At 37.4% G+C, this 18,530-nt stretch overlaps 1 protein-coding gene across 1 annotated transcript in view; it reads left to right on the top strand.

Moving 5' to 3' along the window:
* LOC136569418 (coiled-coil domain-containing protein 171-like) overlaps positions 1 to 15,235 on the top strand; it is a 34,652-nt gene extending 19,417 nt beyond the window's left edge. The window contains exons 10-20 of the mRNA XM_066569809.1: positions 1,054 to 1,183; positions 3,829 to 3,996; positions 5,614 to 5,802; positions 7,005 to 7,509; positions 8,239 to 8,355; positions 9,192 to 9,418; positions 10,051 to 10,230; positions 11,571 to 11,666; positions 12,140 to 12,285; positions 13,839 to 13,893; positions 15,113 to 15,235. Coding sequence (XP_066425906.1) covers positions 1,054 to 1,183; positions 3,829 to 3,996; positions 5,614 to 5,802; positions 7,005 to 7,509; positions 8,239 to 8,355; positions 9,192 to 9,418; positions 10,051 to 10,230; positions 11,571 to 11,666; positions 12,140 to 12,285; positions 13,839 to 13,893; positions 15,113 to 15,235 — 1,936 coding nt within the window. The remainder of the gene's footprint in view (positions 1 to 1,053; positions 1,184 to 3,828; positions 3,997 to 5,613; positions 5,803 to 7,004; positions 7,510 to 8,238; positions 8,356 to 9,191; positions 9,419 to 10,050; positions 10,231 to 11,570; positions 11,667 to 12,139; positions 12,286 to 13,838; positions 13,894 to 15,112) is intronic.
* Positions 15,236 to 18,530: the final 3,295 nt, after the last annotated feature.

Here is an 18,530-nt window from a genome sequence, read left to right as displayed (position 1 = left end):
TTGTTTTCCACTTCAGTGAGTCAGTTGGATCTCTAAGACTCCTGTCAAGAAGTTGTGTATCATTTATAGTGGATAATCTTTGTTTTCAACTTTTGAATGGCCGTAGAAAGCTTTAAATGGTTAAAAAGTATCGAAAAGTGTGAGAGCAGAGGAAATCTCTTGGGATGTTTCCTGGCCAGCACAGTCTGCTGTGCCTGTGGTAGCAGAACTTGGGTGAGCTCTCTTTCAGCCTGTATACACAGGTGTTTATGTTGACTTACTCACACAAGGAGCAGTGGAGAAGGAAAAAATTGTTTTCCCACAAGGAAGGAAGTTTGTGGCCTGAGCAACTCATTCAAGATTCATGATTATGGCCATGTTTTTAGTAAAATATTTAAAACTTGAGCTGGAAAAGCCTTTGTCATCCTGTGCAAACATCAATTTGAAGCAAGCTTTTGGCTTTCCTGACACCATGCCTAAATACTCAGGCAATCTTTTAAAATTCTTCCTTGGATTCCCTCTCTGTGCTTCTGTGTCCTTTATGCTATTGCTTGGCCTTGGAGTTTCCTCATCAGCTGCCTGTTTAGTCATGCCAGGCTCTTGATAGATCTGTTTTCCTGAGTGACACAGTACAAGAACAGATTAAAATTCTGGATAGTTTGCTTTAAAAGCCAGACAGAGTAGAGTCAGGCATGTGGAAACCTGGAGAGCAAGAACTGTACTTGAAATCAGCATTGATGATGCAAGATGTGACATGGTCTCTCTGAAGACAGCTGTTGTGTTAATTAAAATACGAAAAATTCTGTTTGTTATATGTAACTTTGAGGCCACATCCATATAATCTTATGAATTGCATGACACGAGGCTTGGTAACTGAAAATATAACCTCTTGCAAAATCTTCCTTAGAAGGAATATAAATTTCTTCATTCAATTAGGAAAGGCAAGCAGCTTCAGAATCCATGTGTGGTGCTAAAGTAGTATCTGTCATATCCATTGATTATCCTTTAAAAGAACACAGTGCATTTGACAAAAGTAATTTTGGTTAAAGTATCTTTTTTGTGGAAACTTTCCAGTTCACAAGGACAGCGTTTATCCTCCGGTGTGCAATGGAAAGACCAGGCTGAGGAAGGGAAGAGAGCTCAAGATGCCAATGCAACATTAGTGGCTCCTCCAGACAGCTTCAGCCTGAAGGAAGGCTCAATAGTAAGGAAAAAAAGCCTCAATAGTAAATAGTAAATAGAAAAAAAAGCTCAGTAGTAAGGAAAAAAATGTGGCACACATTGCTTTGGGTTTTTTAAAGCATACTGTCAAAATATTTACTGTGGGGAGAATTTGCTGCATTTGCTGCGCTGAGCTGTGGCAGAATTCTGCCATTCTCTCACCCTTTTTGTTATTATGTTACCTTTAAAAAAAATTACTACATGAATAAATGTAAGCAATGCCTTGGAGAAGCTAATTTGAAAATATTATTTAAGTATGGGCAGGATGTACTGGCATTCCTAATTAAGGCATTTTGTAGATATTGATGATCATTTCATGTGAAGAATGTTCTTTCTACCTAACTTTTTTGTCAAGTTTCATGAGCTATCATTCTAGAAATGTTTTGTTTTTTTTTTTTAATTTCATACACCCTTTTAGTTTTAGTGCAAGTATTTGACTGTAAAAATTGCTTGAAAATTATTTCAAGCTTTCAGGTGGAAAAGCAGAGGGGATTTTTTGTTGTTGTTTTGTTTTTTACTTGTTTTGCTGTGGATTTGGCACATTGGATGTATTTCGCTGGATTATTTTCTGAAAAATTTCTCCTCTTATATGACCACTTTGGGCTTTTCTACTGTCTTTACTCAGCTACACCTTGAATAACAATTTTGCCATCTCTTTGCACAGCAGCATGGACAAAGGAAAGTTGTCAGCATATTTAGAAAATCTCTCCTTTCATTGTGTGGTTACATTTGCTCTCTTTCTACTCTTAGCAATATACATTTTTTTTGCTGGTGGCTTGGAAACTTCTCCTCTTTCTCTGTCAGAGCTCTGAGCATGGAGGGTACATGAGGTCTGTTCCCTGTGGAGAGGAGCAGAGACCTGCATCAGAGAGTCTTCAGATCTGTGGGTGTCTTTTGTTCAGCTGATGGAGTTATTCCACACTTTGTGGTAGTGCTGTCCACTGCCCAGGCAGATCTGTCATTCATAAACTGGAGACAAATAAAATCAGGATCTTCTTTTTTCTTTCTGGGAGAATAACAGCTCCTTCCATGCAAGCATTAATGTATTAAAAGACATCTGCTGGCCTAGTTAGCCTGAAAAAGTCATTTCATCAGGCACAAAAGGAATGCATACAGAGAAAAGCAACTGTCTGCCCTAACTACAGGCATTAATGATTGCTATTTCTAACTACAAAACACAATTGCAAGCTGCAAATATTCTACTGAAGTGCTTGCTTCCAAACCTGAAGTGCTTGCTAGCTGTTGCTGTGGTAGGAGTTTTCCTTTTTATTTGTATTCCTTAGTAAAATATATGACATGACAAGAACTATGGACAAGATTCCATTCATGATCAAGATTTCTGGTAATGGAAACAGTATTTAATGCTAGACTCAAAATTAATGTTACAGTATTGAAAGGGTAAAAAATAATAATAATTAGCTCACTGTCATATTCATAGAGCTGGTTGTTTTAATTATTTTACTCAAAGGCGTTCAAACCACAAGACTGTCCTGAGCGGGTGATAAAAATATTCATTTTTGGAAGAGTTGTATTAGTGGTTGCCTTATGAGATCAGGTATTTATGGCCTTGGATGGCTTTGCATTTTTCCCAAAGCTGTTTGTATTTGTTTGGGAAGCAGAATTGCCTGTGTGTGATCCTGTTTACTCCACTGAGATAGCTCTGATTTTGCTGCGCAAAATGAAAAAGCAGAAGACTGTAGCAGAACCTAAGTATAGATAACATTTAATATATTGCTGTTGGTCTTTGCTATACCCATGCTTAAATTGGGTAAAAATGTCAGTGCATTTCCTTCCCTTCATTCTCCCTTCCTGCTTTCCTGACCTGTACAGTATTTTTTCATATTTTATAACATTTTTATGCTTCCTGAATATGTTTTTCCACTCTAGTCTGATAATCTTATCTTGATCTCTGACTGTACTAATACAGCATTTGAGAAACAGCTTTCTATTATCTTAACTTTAAAAAGTTTCTAAGGCACTTGTATGTACTAAAAGTATGAAGAATTGAATTTCTACTGCATGCTGTTGTTGCTAAAATTTATTTATAATCTGAATCAAGTTAATATACCACTGATTAAAATCACTGTAAATAAATGAGGCACAGCTTTTGGAGTTTGACTGATGGAGCTGTAGGCCCATTTTGGCCAGCTGTTTAATCATATCTAATCCATGCAAAACAAATTTTTAAAGGAATTTAGAGTGTGTTGTGCTGCCAGGCCAACTGGACAGTTTTCTGTGTGCTGTGCAAGTGTTGGGGCACAATTTGGAGGCACCTCAAGGTATTAACATGGGTGAATGAATTGCATCCACTAGAGCATGGAAATTTTTATCTGTGCCAGGTCATGGTTGTGGCCCCCACAGGACTGGGATTTACTCACATACTTTATTTACATACTGTGTCTAATTAGATAAATTTTGTGAAATCTGTTTTCTTACTCTGCTGTAATATCAGGCAATATTATGGCTGCAATTATTAGAAATGAACTGAGGAATTTTGTGAAGCTGTGAGAAGGAGCCTTGAGGGCTCATTTTCAGCTGCAGGCAGCTCTGCTACCACACATATGATGCATCTCTTTTGATTTGAACATTGCCCAGCTACAGCAATTAATTTTTTTCTTTGTGTTCCAGAGGGAGATGTCCATCCTCCTGAACACATACCAGACCCTGGCAAATGCCCAGGTGCTTTCCAGACCGACAAACGTCCCCCTGGAAGAGTTACCTTGGGCAGAGCTTTGTGCCCTCTTGCATGAGAATGTTGAAGCCCTGGTCTCGAACTTCAGCAAGGCTAACCAGAGGGTGAGTGTCCCCAGGCATCAGCTGCCTCTGCTGAGCTCAGTGACATTTGCTCATACTGCAGTCTCGTTAAAAAGGACTGATATTCATCCCCCCAAAAGGATTTGGACACTAACAAATGAGCACCATTAATTCTGGCTTGTCCACTGCTCACTTTGTTGCCGGGGCATTTAGATGTGACTGGAGTGTGCATCAAGTCTCTCAGCTCCACCTTCTGTGCAGGATATTCTGAAAGGACAATCTGATAGTAGCCACAGGAACCTAATTAAAAGATAATAAATTCATCGTAGTGATGAAGAAATTCACTGAACCTAGTCATTTACAGTCATAAATCAAGTCTTTCTTTTACTATAATCCAGAGGCCAAATACACTTTCTCCAGGAATATCACCTTTTAATTATGTCTTTATGATTCAGCTGTACTACTTGAAAGAATGCCAGTGTGGGGTTTTTTTGTTGAATTGTAACTTTGGATTATGACATTTTTATTCAGAAACACAACAGAAATACCTATTATAAAACATGTCAGGATCTGTAGGAAGGAGGAGCTGTACTTTTCTGAGTGGTTTTAAAGCAAGTGAGCTTACATGGCCTTTCTCCCCAGAAAGCCTTCTGTTTTATGAAGGAAAAACCCCTTTTTAAATAACTCAGCTGGCTCCAGAGACTAAGCTATGCCTAAAGAGCTCTTTAGGGTATCACTTTGTGTTCTGGTTTATTTCTCTTTTGAAGTAGATGAGGAAAGGGAAGGGAAGGTGAACACTGCTGGCAGCGTTTGTAGGGCTTGTGTCTTATTGTTGCTTGCTTTTTAAGTAAGCATTGTTATTGAGACTGATTATGAGGTCTTCTAGGGCTTTTCTCATGTACTTAGCAGCTTTTCTGGGATTTTAGACTGGGCTGAAAAAACTTTTTTTCCACACAGTTCAGTGTGGTCTATCTGGAAGTATCTCGATATTTTCTAGGAGCAGAAAGTTCAGGTGGGTGCATTTGAGGATCATTGTTGGCTTGGTTCATTCCTCCATTTAGCTTGCATGAGGTGCAGTGTTCAAGCACAAGAGTGAATCCCTTCATGTTTGTTGAAAATACATCCTAAAATACATCCTAAACGTATGAGCTACTTGTAAGGAAAAAATTCTCTGTGCTAGAATTCCCTGAAATTGTTTTAAAACTTAATAATAATCTGGAATGTCTTGGCTTTTCAACAAAAGAAAAAAACCAAAACCACAAACAAAAAAATTAAAGGCTGTGTTTTAATTATTGTTTGCAATCATCACAAACTTCTAAAGGATATACTTGGATTACTAATTTACTAAAATTTAATACAAACATTAAAAAAAAAAACGTATCAAGTGTCTGGCTCAGGTTTCCTGCAAAGAGGGTGACAAATATCTCTGCAAGCTGGTAGAAGGATAGCAAAACCAAAACCAAATAAAATACTTTGTTTCAAAATATTTTTCAGTTTTTTTTTTGAGAACCAAGTAATTCATCTGTTGTGAAAGGGTTTTACTTAGTTTTAATAAAAATATTGAAAAAACTGCAGTTTAGATTTGATGCTGGAATAGTCTGTGCTTAACTTAAAGTGAAAAGGTAAATAATAATTTCTTCTTAAATGCTTGTCACACAGATATCTCACCTAGAATATATTTGCAAGCACAAGACTGACACTATGAATGACCTTCAGCAGAACCAGGAGGAGGCTTTGGAGAAAATGTCTGAACAATTAAAAGCACAGGAACGCTGGTGGCAGAAAGAAAAGCAATATCTTGAACAGCAGTACTCAAACGTCCTTGCAGAATTTCATGCAAGATCACAGGTATGGTGCTGTGAACTTCTACTTGTTTTTTCTTTAAAAATTGAATGGATTATTTCAATAGTTGAAGCCTCTTAGCAGTTAAAGGTCATTTGGGAATTTTAGTATACATTTAAAGTTTGAAAAAATCCAAAACCAAACAACAAGCCAACCCATCCCTGTGCTAATATTACCATCACTTAAAATAAGAAATCAATTACTTTGATCAAGCATTTGTTGAAGAGAATTTAGTCTTCAGGCCCAGCTGAGAAGCCTGATTTCATCTACAGATGGCAGTATTCTTTTTCTGAGAATGTTAAAGCTGTAAGATCAAATTGGCTTGTTTTGAGAATTACTGAGGGCAGCAGCTACTTTTTCAGCATCATCATTTGCAGAGATTGTAGAGAATAACAATAATGTGGTATCACCTGGGGATAAATTTAGTTACATATGTACTGACCCTAAGAGCAGTGGTAGATTTCAACGGTGTTAAGCAACTCTGTTTTTCTGATACTACAGTGAGGAGTGGCCTAAAAGTGTGAAACTGTCACTCCTTATTAGATGAGTTATTTGCAATCCAGAATGTTCCCTGTTATTCCACAACCACCATTTACTGTCTTTATCATCACACTCCTTCGCACCTGTTTCAATTAAAAGCGATGTGAATAAAGGAAATAGATGTCCCTTGTTATTTGTGAGTTACTGCAACTTACTTCACAGAATAATGCTGTATTTGATGCAGATTTCAGGGCTGGAAGTCTTTGCATGCTGAAAAATTTAATCTGTCTACTTTCATGTTCCAGACTTCCTTATGTTTTTCCTCTCACTTACACTGGTTTTCTGCTTAGTACAGCAGTGTTCTCTCTGAAATTGGAGGATGTTATTACCATTGTTAAGTCAATTCATAAAACTGTCTTGTGGGCTGACAGGTGGTGTTGGACCTTCTGTGAGCTGTCACGGTGTTGGTGGATTGTTTTCAGAAATCAGGAGTCCATTTACAGTTGATGATCGTGTAAATTTCCCTCCTACCACTTTTTTTGTTTCATACATCTGATTCTGTAATTCCTTACTAGAAGAGACACTTTCATCACGATTATTACTAACAACTTTTGCTCCTTTAATGCATCATTTGAATGGCAAAGCTAAATTTTCTTTTCATTCATGTCTAGGTAAAAACCATGTAGTTAATGTTTCTTCCGTTATTGTTTGGTTTGTTTCTGTCGCAGGAATGTGAAGAAACAGTGCAGAAAATGAGGCAAAAACTCTATGGCCTTGAACAACTCTCTGACAAACTGGCCCAGGAAAACGAATCCTTGAAAAATTCATTATTAGATGCTTTCAAGGCACGCTCATCCCTGCTGGCAGCCTGTGCGCTGCTGTCAGGGGCCCTGTGCTCTCTCTACGGCCGACTGTGCGCCACGTCTTGCCAAAGAGACATTCTCCAGGAACGGGTGAACCAGCACCAACTCTTGAACCACAAGATCGTCAGCCTCCTTTATGCTCTCCCTGCTGTGGTGGAAAGAAACCAGGACGAAGGCAGGCTGAGGCAGAGAAGAGCCAAGAACCTGGTTTATGTGTTCCGAAGAGCTGTGATCGCAGTTCTGGCTGCTAACAGGCTGAGGGCTCTGGCCCGATATTCTTGTACATTTTTCATCTGGACAGATGGATGCAGAGGAAGCTCTGGAATTCAAGTTTGTCTGGGAGAATCCAGAGGCAGGCATCCTGTGCCACGTAAGTGAAATGTTCTTAAAGAGTTAAATCAAATTACATGCTTAGAGAATAACAAAGAGTAATATTATTATTACTAGGGCATAAAGACATATTTAATGACATTTTGACAAATGCTATTTACGGATTTATGATTTTTATATTGCTTGACGAATTTATTTCACTCTAAGAGGAAATGCCTAGTCTTATGTTAAGCACTGCAGGTAAAATTGCAATTATGCACATGAACTCAACACTATCTGATATTTTTGATATTTGTTTTATGGATTTCAGAATTAGATGCTACAGCATCTTCTCTGTGGTAAATATCTTGCAATGTTCCCATTTTTTTTTTTTTTTTTGGAAAAGTTATTTCCTCTTTTTTTAAAAATAATTTTTAATATTTATTTCCTAAAAATCCACAAAAATTGCTTTCTGATTCAGATAAAATATTAGCATAGGATTTCAAAATTTTCTTTAGAGATTATGTCTAGATTGCCCCTTTCTGTTGCCAGACCAGTTTATATTTCCCTCTACAATGATAAATGGTATTAAAAATGTTTTCCAAATTAGAAGATTCATCTACTTTTTTTTTTTTCGTCATTCTGGAAGCATGCTTAAAACAGTCTAAATTGTCCTGACTAATTTCTTGTTTAATGCTAATTTTTGGTTAATTTCTGAAAGAGCTGGAGATAGCAGTGTGCCATATTTTAGTGATTTACTTATCCCGTTAGCTGCAATTCTGTTTCACAGGTTTTGGAGAGGAAGGAGTTGACTGTATTGAAGCAGTTAACTGGTTGTCTAGCTCTAACCTCTATACCGCAATAGTCAGTTCCATCTCAGAACTGGAGGGTGTTCTCAGCAACCAAGGTAATTTTAACTGTATATTGTTGTAGCAGAAATATATTTTAAAAATAAATAAGTCAGGTGGTCATATCATTTTCATTTTTATGATTTTATCTAAACTATTCTGGATCATAGCTCTGAAGAGATATTTCTGATATTTATGATAGATGCCTTTGACTAGAGGTTATGTCCTGAGCTAGTCAATACAAATTGTAGTGGGGCTGTTTCCCTGAAAGAGTAATTTGATTCCAGGGTAAAATAATAACTCTTTTCTACATTCTCTGAATGATCACATTTCTGTACTGTTGGAACAGATTACTTTTCTTAAGCAGCTGATAGGATATTTTATGCTTTCAGTATATAGAGTCATGGAAGCAGAAGGCTGGAGAGTGTTTCTGGAGTTTATTTACAGTGAGAACTGATACAGGTTCCCTTGGTTCATCTGCATTTCTGCCATCCCTGGTTCTTTATTAACCTCTAGTTTTAGAGTCCCCACGTTTTTGTCACAGAAGAAAGGATATTAGAAGAGGGATAATTTATGTGAATAAAGGGAAATAGCAGGAGAAAGACAAGATGATGCATTTTCCAGAAGCCTAAACACTAAATTGGTATCAAAGTTGCCATTGAATCAAATGTCCTTCGATTCAGTTTCAGGCACTTTCTTCTTTGATCATGCCGTTTTCAAGAAATTGAATTCATATCCTTTAAAAGCAAAGTTAGAACAGTGGTTCAGATTCAGCATTCTGTGTTTCAGAATATTTACAGGTTCCATCCTGTAGAAGTGAAAAAGAACGTGATATTACAAGGAATGGGAACTAATAACCTGCTCGATGTTTCCTTTTTGTTGTTTTTTCTTAAAGATTCAGAGCTCTGGCTTTCTAGTAACTCGCTGATCGGCACAGCCAGGAACTGCTTTGCAAAACTGATGGACAACCTGAGCGTTCTGATGGAGACAGTTCAAGGGAACGCTCGTGGGTGCAGAGCCTACCTGGAGAGGGACTCGCTGATAGAGAGGCTGGCTCGTGGGCTCCAGAGAGTAAATGCCCAGGCCCTGGAAGCTGGATTCCATGACAGACTGCCCAGCACAGTAAGCAGATTTACAGTCCTCCTCCATGGAAACAGAAGGTTTACAGCAACGGTGAAGCTCCCTTGATAGCAGCATTTATTTGGTTTCAGGCTGGTGATGAGTCCATGACAGTCAAGTGCTACTATGTGGACACTCAGAAGTAGATTTGTCACACGTTAGGGTGTGAATAGGTCTTTTCTTTTATTGACAAAGAATTTTTGGAGGAGGTTTATTGTATCCAAGTAAAAGATTTTTTTCAAGTCCAATCAGATCTGTATTAGCTTATAATAAGAAATTTGCTTTTGGCTTGATGTAAATGTTAAGGTTGCTTTTTACTATTGTTTTCTCCTTTCTCATGTTTACCATCCTTTCTTTCAGTAAAGATAACCTTCTTCCCTTTAACCAAAATGAAAGGATAAACTCTTTCTCTAATAATCTTCATAGTAAACCTTAGGTGAAAATAGTACTTCCTTGTAAACAGAATTTGCAGTAACCCTTGGTAGGTGAAAGGTTCAGACTTTTGTATATGTCTTTTAGAGATGGAGGAAAAAATGATAGTTTTGTCTTCACTTTCTTGGGTCTTAAATATTATTCATTTTATTGCTAAAATAGCAGATTTTATAGCCCATCAACTTGTTTCTGTTTGCTGACAGAGAAACATAGCAACTTTGCAGCAAGAAATATTTGAATTTTCACGAAGGCTTCATGCAGCAGAGGTAGAGTCCCGCTCACTGCACCTGCAGCTTGCAGAATGCAGATGGGCTTTCAATGAGATGCAAAAAGATGCTGAAAAAGCCCGCAGACTGCAGACCCAATTAAGTGAAGCTCAGCAAGTAAGTGCATTTGACTTGGAGGCTCTCTTGCTTAAAAGAGATCCTACTTTCTACACATTTTTTGATTTGTGTTTTTTTGGAAAACAAGCATAAAATTGATTTCCTTTCAATAGAATTTTCCAGAAAAATTGTCCAGTAAATGTCACTAAACTAGAAGACAGATGTATTTGGAAATACCCTTTTTCCACTGGAGTTTCCTTTTGATTTGTAGAAGGAGGTATCCTGTATAAATTAGAGTTTGGTCTTCAGCAATGCAGGTTCTCCCATTTGTTGGAAATGTTGATGTGATTTATGTATCCTAAAAGAAGATTTCACTTCCACAGAGTAAAGTCAGCTGGAATGAACATATTCAATAAGACTGTTCATGAGAAGTTCATGAAATACAAATGCAGCAGTTTAAACTCTGAATGGATGTTGACAAATAACATAATAATGGATGTTGTTATGATAAAAACAATACAAATTTTACTGGGTCTGTTTCCCTGAAGAAGTAACTTTATGGCAGGGGGAGAAAAAGCCTTCTCCAACATTCTCAGTAGCACAAATGCCCAAAATTCCCCTGAGTCTTTTGCTGTTGGTGATTGACTTACTGAAACACCGTGGGTTCCCTAACCTGAAGCCTAGTTGGTAGAACCTGTCAGGGTGTCCCAATCCAAACACTTCCAAGCAGAGAATATCTGCTAGATGATGTCTCACCCATTGTCCTTCCTGTTCCTAGCTAGTGAAATGGATTTTTTTTTTAACTCAAAAATGTCTAATCATCTTCAGTTTTGTTCCTAACAGGTTTTATTCCCTTAGTGTTTTGGGACAGTTAGATGAAACTTGTCACATTTTAGATTGTAGTTGAAATGTAGATGATGACTTTCCTTGAAGAATTATTTCTTCTATCTGGAACAGTTTTTGGAGGAGAAGAGCAGTCCACAAAGGTGTTTACAAGGATTAATAAGCTATCCACTAAGTTTTTGAACATTGATCTGTCTATTTTTCCTTCTAAATATTGAAGTTTTGCATCCTAGGGTGCTACTTTGACAAGAATAATGAATGACAAGACTTTCCATGAATGTTCTTTATAAAAACACAGCAATTAACTGGTCTGCCATTTTACTGTTCAGTGATCTGTCTTCATGTTAAAAAAACCTCAATACTAATCCAAGCATGCATTTGTTTTGGAATTTGCTAGGTTTGCAAGTGGAACTCACTTAGTGGTAGGGAAAACACTGAATATAGTTACAGAATCAGGCACAACTTCTTTCTCTTTCCAGAGAATCAACCAAGACAATATACATGAGGAGTTAGATAATGCTTTGCAGCATGAGCATGAGGCACAATTGCTTTTACAGGTACAGCAGCAAGGGATTCAGGAGCTGAGTAATAGACTGGAATTGCACTCATGTACCAACAAAGATAGAAGTCAAGTCTCCAATGTACCTCTGATGGTAATGTTATTCTTCTGGAACAGTCACCAGAGTTTTACCTTCTGTTAAATAAGCCAAATAGTGCAGTCCTTGTATAAATAAAATAACGGGAGTAAATACACACGCACTACTCAGTCTGCTGAGAATTTTAGTCTACTGAGAAAACACTTCAAAGACTCCATTTTTTTTCTTAAGCTATGGATGTTTTATTTTTAACAATTAAGAAAAAAGTCTTCAGTGGGGGTTTGATTTGGGCTTTTAACCTACAATCATTTTGTTTTCTAAAACTTATTTATACATAGGAAATATACTAAAAACTGGGGGGGGGGGGGGGTTCTGAGTCATTAATGCTTTTGCTAGGAAATTCATAAAACCTTAGGATGCAGTGGTCCAAATCTACTCCACAATCAATTTGTCTTCCATGTTGGTCAGTAGCCAGTGGCATAAAGTGAAGTTTATTTGGGCTAAATAGCAACTCTGCTCTCTGCTGGCAGAGCCTCTCTAATGCAACAGAAGAGCTGAGGAGAAGAGACCAAGTTCTGGATCACCAGAATAGACTCCTGAAAGACACAGAGCAGGACCAGCAGCGGCTGCAGGAGACTCTCCAGGAGGCAGAGCGTGCCATCCAACAGGGAGCAATGTGAGCCCTGGGGTGCAGGGATGTCACTTAAAATGTATAAAAATTTAAATTCCTACTTCCATGGGCAGAGTTTTAGCCCTGGACTATGTAAGGTTATAAGAGAAAAGTACATCTGTCTCCTTTTTTTTTGAAATTCAGACATAGTCTTCTAAAAACAAAAGTGCTAGTTCAAAATACTAGGTCATACATTTTATGCAGTTATCCCCTAATAGTGCTCCAAATTCTGGGTGCTGAAAGAACTGGCAAACAAAATACCTGTGCGATCTTACTGATCTGACAACATCTCTTTGGCAGATCCTTAAAGTACTGTTTATTTAAGAAATGATTGTTTGTTCTCTGTGTTTCCACGCCATCTTGTTATAGGCAGATACAATTTATTTATAGTAAATACAGAAGCATCAGCTAGGGGACAGGTCTTCACTGCCAAAGGGACTGAAACCCATTTTGGATCTCGCCTTTCCTGTGGTACAAGACAGATCTTCCTGCTGATTTCAGGGAGTTTTGGATTTACACCTAATCCCCACACCACTTACACCATCACCTGGAATGACAGAAAAGGCTCAGGCACTGGTCTTGAAAAGACTGGTGGTCAAAAGGAGCCCCCTTGACTTGAAGGAGCTAATTACTAACCAATTCTTACACCATATAGTGAGATTAAAATAAAACAACAACTTTGCAGACTTTGTTTTCTAATACTTAACCGTAGTATGAAGCATGTATTATGAATATTGTTGTTCCATGGCTAGGATCTAAAAGAATTTTAGTCATACATGGGTTCATTTGACCTCTGAAGACCAACATCTGAGAAGCTGTAAGGGCTTTATGCACGAGGGAAATAATGCAATTTGTATAATCCTCCATGAAATGTTTAACAAGCTAATTAAAATGACAAATGTTATTTGGTAGGATTTGATCAAAGCAGCTGTCACCTGCAGAAGGATTTGTTCTAGAAAGCTTGCCCTTTCCATCCTAATCACCCCAATCTATTTTGGACATTCTTCTTTGTGGCCACACATATATCCAGAAAAGATTATTTTCATGTGAAGAGACTTTAAAAATGGCATTTTCTTTCTGTATATAGCAACTGAAAACCAACAAAGATAACTTTTCCTTCATTGTTCTAGCAGCTCTTCACAACTAATAGGGTTTTTTTCTCCCTTTGGAACATATAAACAAAGCAGGTGAAATAAACAGAATCTGTCAGTGTTTTCCAATACAAGAATATAATTCCATCCTGCTAGAGACTTTTTATGACCTCTATATCCAAGCCATGATAGTTGTTCATTGATAGGCATATAATCACATCAGCTTTAATTGCTTATCCTCAACAGAAGCATCTTTCATTTGGAAATACACCAAATGCACCAACATGAACTATTTTTAGGGTTTGCATTGGAGATATGAAAAAGAGAGAAAATCCTAACAGTTTATTATCAATTATTTTACAAGACATCAAAACCATAAAGTAGCTGAAGATTAATTTGTACATTGGAAGAGCTTCAGTTCTATAAAGTTTCTCCATTGTTTTGTTTTGTTTTTTTCTTTTATAATAGAGACGAAGAGTTGATCATTAATCATATAAAAGCTGCGGAGGCCACCCTGAATGAGGTATGAATTTGAAGTGCTCCCTCTGATTTGTGTTCCAAACATGCCAAACTCTTAGAACTGTTTATTCTCAGGGGAGGAGAAAATTTGTTGCAAAGCAACTTCCTTTCCTTAGAGTTCCAGTTTCCGCCCTCAACTTCTACCATCTTAAAAAACTATAGTGGAATAAAATGCAAGTTTGTAGTATACACACAACTTGTTCTAAATGTAGAAGTTATGACAAAATTCACTTTCCTTCCCTAGCTGAGCACTATTTCTGGTTGCCAAGACTAATGCAACATACAAAAAATTAGTAATTGTTGTGGTTAACCCTCTACTGAATAATGAGAGATCACATACTTTGTGGCTATAAAACATTTGGCTTTGTGTCTGCTACTTTAACCTCTGAAAATTATTAATAGGAAAAGAAAATTCAGGAAGTCATAATCTGTGGTCAGAAACTTCCATGGTATTTTTTTAAAGCTCATTTTAAATTTAATAATAATCTCAAGTTTTCTCTCTGACTTGTACAAATGTGGCCTGGTATAGGACTATTTGAAGGTCCAACAAAGCTGTACATATGAATTATTTTAGGAGAAAGGAATATTTTCAACTATAGCTCTCATGGTAGATGGTTTTATAACTGCTTTTAATCTACAGCAGCACAGAGCAAAAGAAATGTTTTCATTACCTTGGAGTGTCGATTTCCCTTACTACATCTTTAATTCCTAGTAAAATGGGAATCTCTTCTATATTTTAGTTTCTGTATTCACCAAAACTGTTGTTAACTTTATTTTCAGATATCTTTTTCAAGTCTCTTTCCTTTAATGCTCATGGAAAGTGACAGAACCTAAACTGCGTGGTTCACCTACAGCAAACTGTGCTGATAAGAAATTTCCTTTGTGCCACCACCATCTTCATACTGGCTTCTTTCAAACTTTGGAAGGGAATGTCATGCAGCAAGTGCTGTGTTTTTACAGTGATAGATACGTCGTCGTGCCATGTCCTTGGCCTTTCTCTTTTCAGGGCAGGGTGCTTTTTTCTTTTTTTGGTAGCATTCTCTCCCAGCACTGTGAATGAGGGATTTATTTGCAATGAAAATTCAATCAGTCGGACTTTTTTCATGGATGTTAGTTCCAGTGATCAAAGCAAGTCCACTCAATGGGCTCAAGGGGACACAGTTCATCCCCGCTCGTGTGTCTGAAGGAGAATTACCACTGATGCTGGGGTATTTTCCCTTTAGGTCAGAGACGAGGCTGTGGCATCAGATGCTGCAGCAGCCGTGCCACTCCCCAGCCTGAAGACCCTTTCAGAGGAAGCAATGAGAGACAGGCCAGAGGCTGCATCATTCCAGGTTAGAGTCTAAAACCAATCCTGTTTGTTTTTTTTTTTTTAATTTTCTTTCTTTTTTTGCATCTGAGCTGCAACAGGCAGACAGATTATGCTCTGAGCATGTGGAGAGCAAAAAGCTTCAAAAGTATTGCAGTCAACGGTTGAAAGAATTTCCATGTATACGCTTGCACATGGTATTTCAGAGATGATGTCAACTTTCAGTTTTGCAGTTACAGTATTAAATAATGGATGGGAAAACAAACATGGACAGAAGTATATATATTTGGAAATTAATATCCCTCTATCCTCGTCACTTTTTTTCCCATTAATATACACAAGACTAATTAAAAAACCCCACAAACAAAACCAAAACTAAGATCCCCACAAAAAAGCAAAACCAACCAAACAAAAAAGATGAGATGTTCGGGCTCCTTCTTGGTCAGACTTTTTCAACCCACGGTTCTAGAATTAACTATAGTGTTTAGAGCATTCCTCATTTAAAAGAGATTGCTATTTAGAATGTTTAAATATAGAAGCTATTTTGCTTATGTAGGTTTAAAGACTTGCACATTTCAAAATACTATTTTTTTTAGGACAAAACAATGAGTGGAAAAAAAAGAGAAATTTACCAATAATGTGCCATATTTTCAGCTCTGAATGCAGATTCAGTGCCATGCATCCTTATTGTTTTTAAGTTTGGTCTTCTACAGAAACTATCCCTTAGTCTTTATAGTTGCGCAGAATACATTAGTGCTAAGACAGAATTTTTTTCCCAATGAGAGAACAAAAGGCAGAGTGAGTACATATTTCTTTCATTGTACTTCTCTGTCTGAATTAGAGAGAGGGCAGGTAATCAAGTAAAGTGCAAGGAACTTAGGCAAGGTAATTATTGTATACAGTGTGTAAGCTTCTGCAGTAATTCCTTCCAATTTATTGTAGATTTTCTGTTCTAATGCAGAATACAATTGCAGGATCAGGGTCACAAAATCAAACATTCAAGAAAGGCAGATTCTAAACTGGAAATTTCTCACCGTTGCCCTCTTGCATGCTTAGAAACATTTCAATGTGATAAAGATATAAATTATGTGCGCATTATTGTGTTTCCACACAAAAATATGGACATATGAAATATATAATGCCTTCAGATTCCGATTAAGCTTAATTAGCACAGATGAACTTTTCTGTCAAAAGGCAGAATTTCAAATTTTTCCCCAGTACAGTGATGATCCATTTTAGAGCTGCACAAAAGGTCCCATGGGTGGCATCTTTCCACAGGAGGCATTGTGGCAATTACCAGCTTTAAAATCCTGCTTTTCTAATTTGGTAGTGGATGCTGCTTTTTTTTTTTTTTTTTTTTTTTAAGTCCCATCTCAACTCCCATTCTTTTTTGACCTCACAATGATTGCAGAAGCACCTGCAGCCTGTTCCCTCTTTCTCTCCAGAAGAGAACCATAAACACAAAAAGTTGCATTTCATATTTGCACAAAGTGCTTGTGGTATAAATAAGATAGTACAGTATGTGCTGGGGAGCTCGCTGGTGGGGCAGAACTGTGAAGTTCTTGTTCACCTGGCAGCCTCAGGTGCACTTGGTAACTCAATACATATACAAACAGCAGCAATGGCTCACAGTCTGTGTCACTGTGAACTTCCTTTTCTCCACACCTTTTCCTCTTTCCCCCTTTTCCCTCTCTCTCTCATCTGCCCTCATCTCTAGTTCCTGTTTGATTCCTTTCCAAGCACATTATTGAGGTTTTATGATAAAATTTGCCTTTTTATAGACAGAGGTCACCTAATGGATTTTAGTTTACTCCATGCCAAACTGTATTAAGGGCAATCCTGTAATCTTGAGTGAGGTAAGCATTTAGGAATCATTTTAGGGACACTTGTCATTGAAAGCAATGGAGTTGTTTGCAGGAACATCCTCTAGAACTGCCTTAGTTAGTCTGTGATGAGCATATTTCAATTAAAGGCCTTATAGTCTTCAAGAATCCTCTTTTAGGACTAGAACAACAGAACCAAGACATTTTGGAGATTTTTTTCTGATGAAAAAAGATGTGATATAGGTTAATTTGCCACTGCTGTTTCCCAGACACCACAATGAAAAACCCGACTGATTTTAGCTGGGTTAACATCTATTCTGAAAATCATCAATGTGAAACCAAGGAAAGGAAAACTGCAATAATCTTTGCAAATCCCTGTTTGTGATACTAAGCTGATTTTTGTCTGTATCACAGGTTTACATTCAAAAGACCAATGTAATACTGTCTGAAGGGAAAAATCATAACAAAAAAAAATATGATTAACCATTGTAAAGAAGACCAATAATTTCAACAGTTAGTTGAGACTACTTGGGGTAGATATAAAGTGACCAGTACTGCCAAATCATCTGTGCTCTCTTGTCCTGCTGACTTTATCATCAATCTAAACCAATATAACAAAATTGGGACATTCTTCCACTACATACATGGAAACAGTTACATTTTTCCAGTTCTAGTGCAATCAGATTATTTGTTTTCAGAGGTCTGTAGCTTTACAATGTTTCTTTTGTTACTGCAAGTTAATTGTTTTGCTGTGGAGTGGAAGGATTAGTAAATTGACTCATCCTGGAAATGTGAACATTAGCTTGAAACTATGTGGTAATTTTTTGTGAACAAAAATTGAACCTGCAGTGAGTCTTATATTTAAATAAAATGAAAAATTTGTATCAAGAGCTCAGTGCTGTACTGCATGCTTGAAAACATCCCAGCATCTTCTAACTAGGGTGTGGACTCATTCCCTGCTCCTCAATTACATTAGTATTCAACATTCTAGAAGAAATACAAAATCCAGTGTTAGACCTTTTTGATGTTCAAGTCCTGGGACTAAGAATCTGCCTGGCTTACAAACTGTATTTGATTTCTCTGCTAAAAAAAAATCTGTCTTTTGTAACAAATGTGGATGTCTGCTATTTGGCATTTAAGTGTAGCTTGCCTGGCACTAATGATTCCTTTTACTTTTATTTAAAGAACGTGTTTAGACGTCTTAGGGATCTCTACTCACTGGCAGCTGCCAGAATTGAAGCATTAAGTGCAGGAAGACAATCTTCACAGGCTCACTTTGAATCCGAAGCAGCTTTGGTGCCTCTTACTCCTGCTACTGATGGTAAGTGTGCTTTGCAAGCAATTACAGTCACTTGGATGTGGGTTCCCAGCCAGCATCTCCCTTCATGCTGCACAGCTTCTGTAGGCAAATACAACAACAATTAATTGTAAACATATTGAAGCAATAAAATTAGTGCAAACAGAAATGTTCAGAGACATTTTTCAGAAGAGAAAGAAGGTGATGAAAGT

Source organism: Molothrus aeneus, chromosome Z (genome assembly GCF_037042795.1).
Source record: "Molothrus aeneus isolate 106 chromosome Z, BPBGC_Maene_1.0, whole genome shotgun sequence".
NCBI classification, from domain to species: Eukaryota; Metazoa; Chordata; class Aves; order Passeriformes; family Icteridae; genus Molothrus; species Molothrus aeneus.
This window is presented reverse-complemented; position numbering and strand designations above follow the sequence as displayed.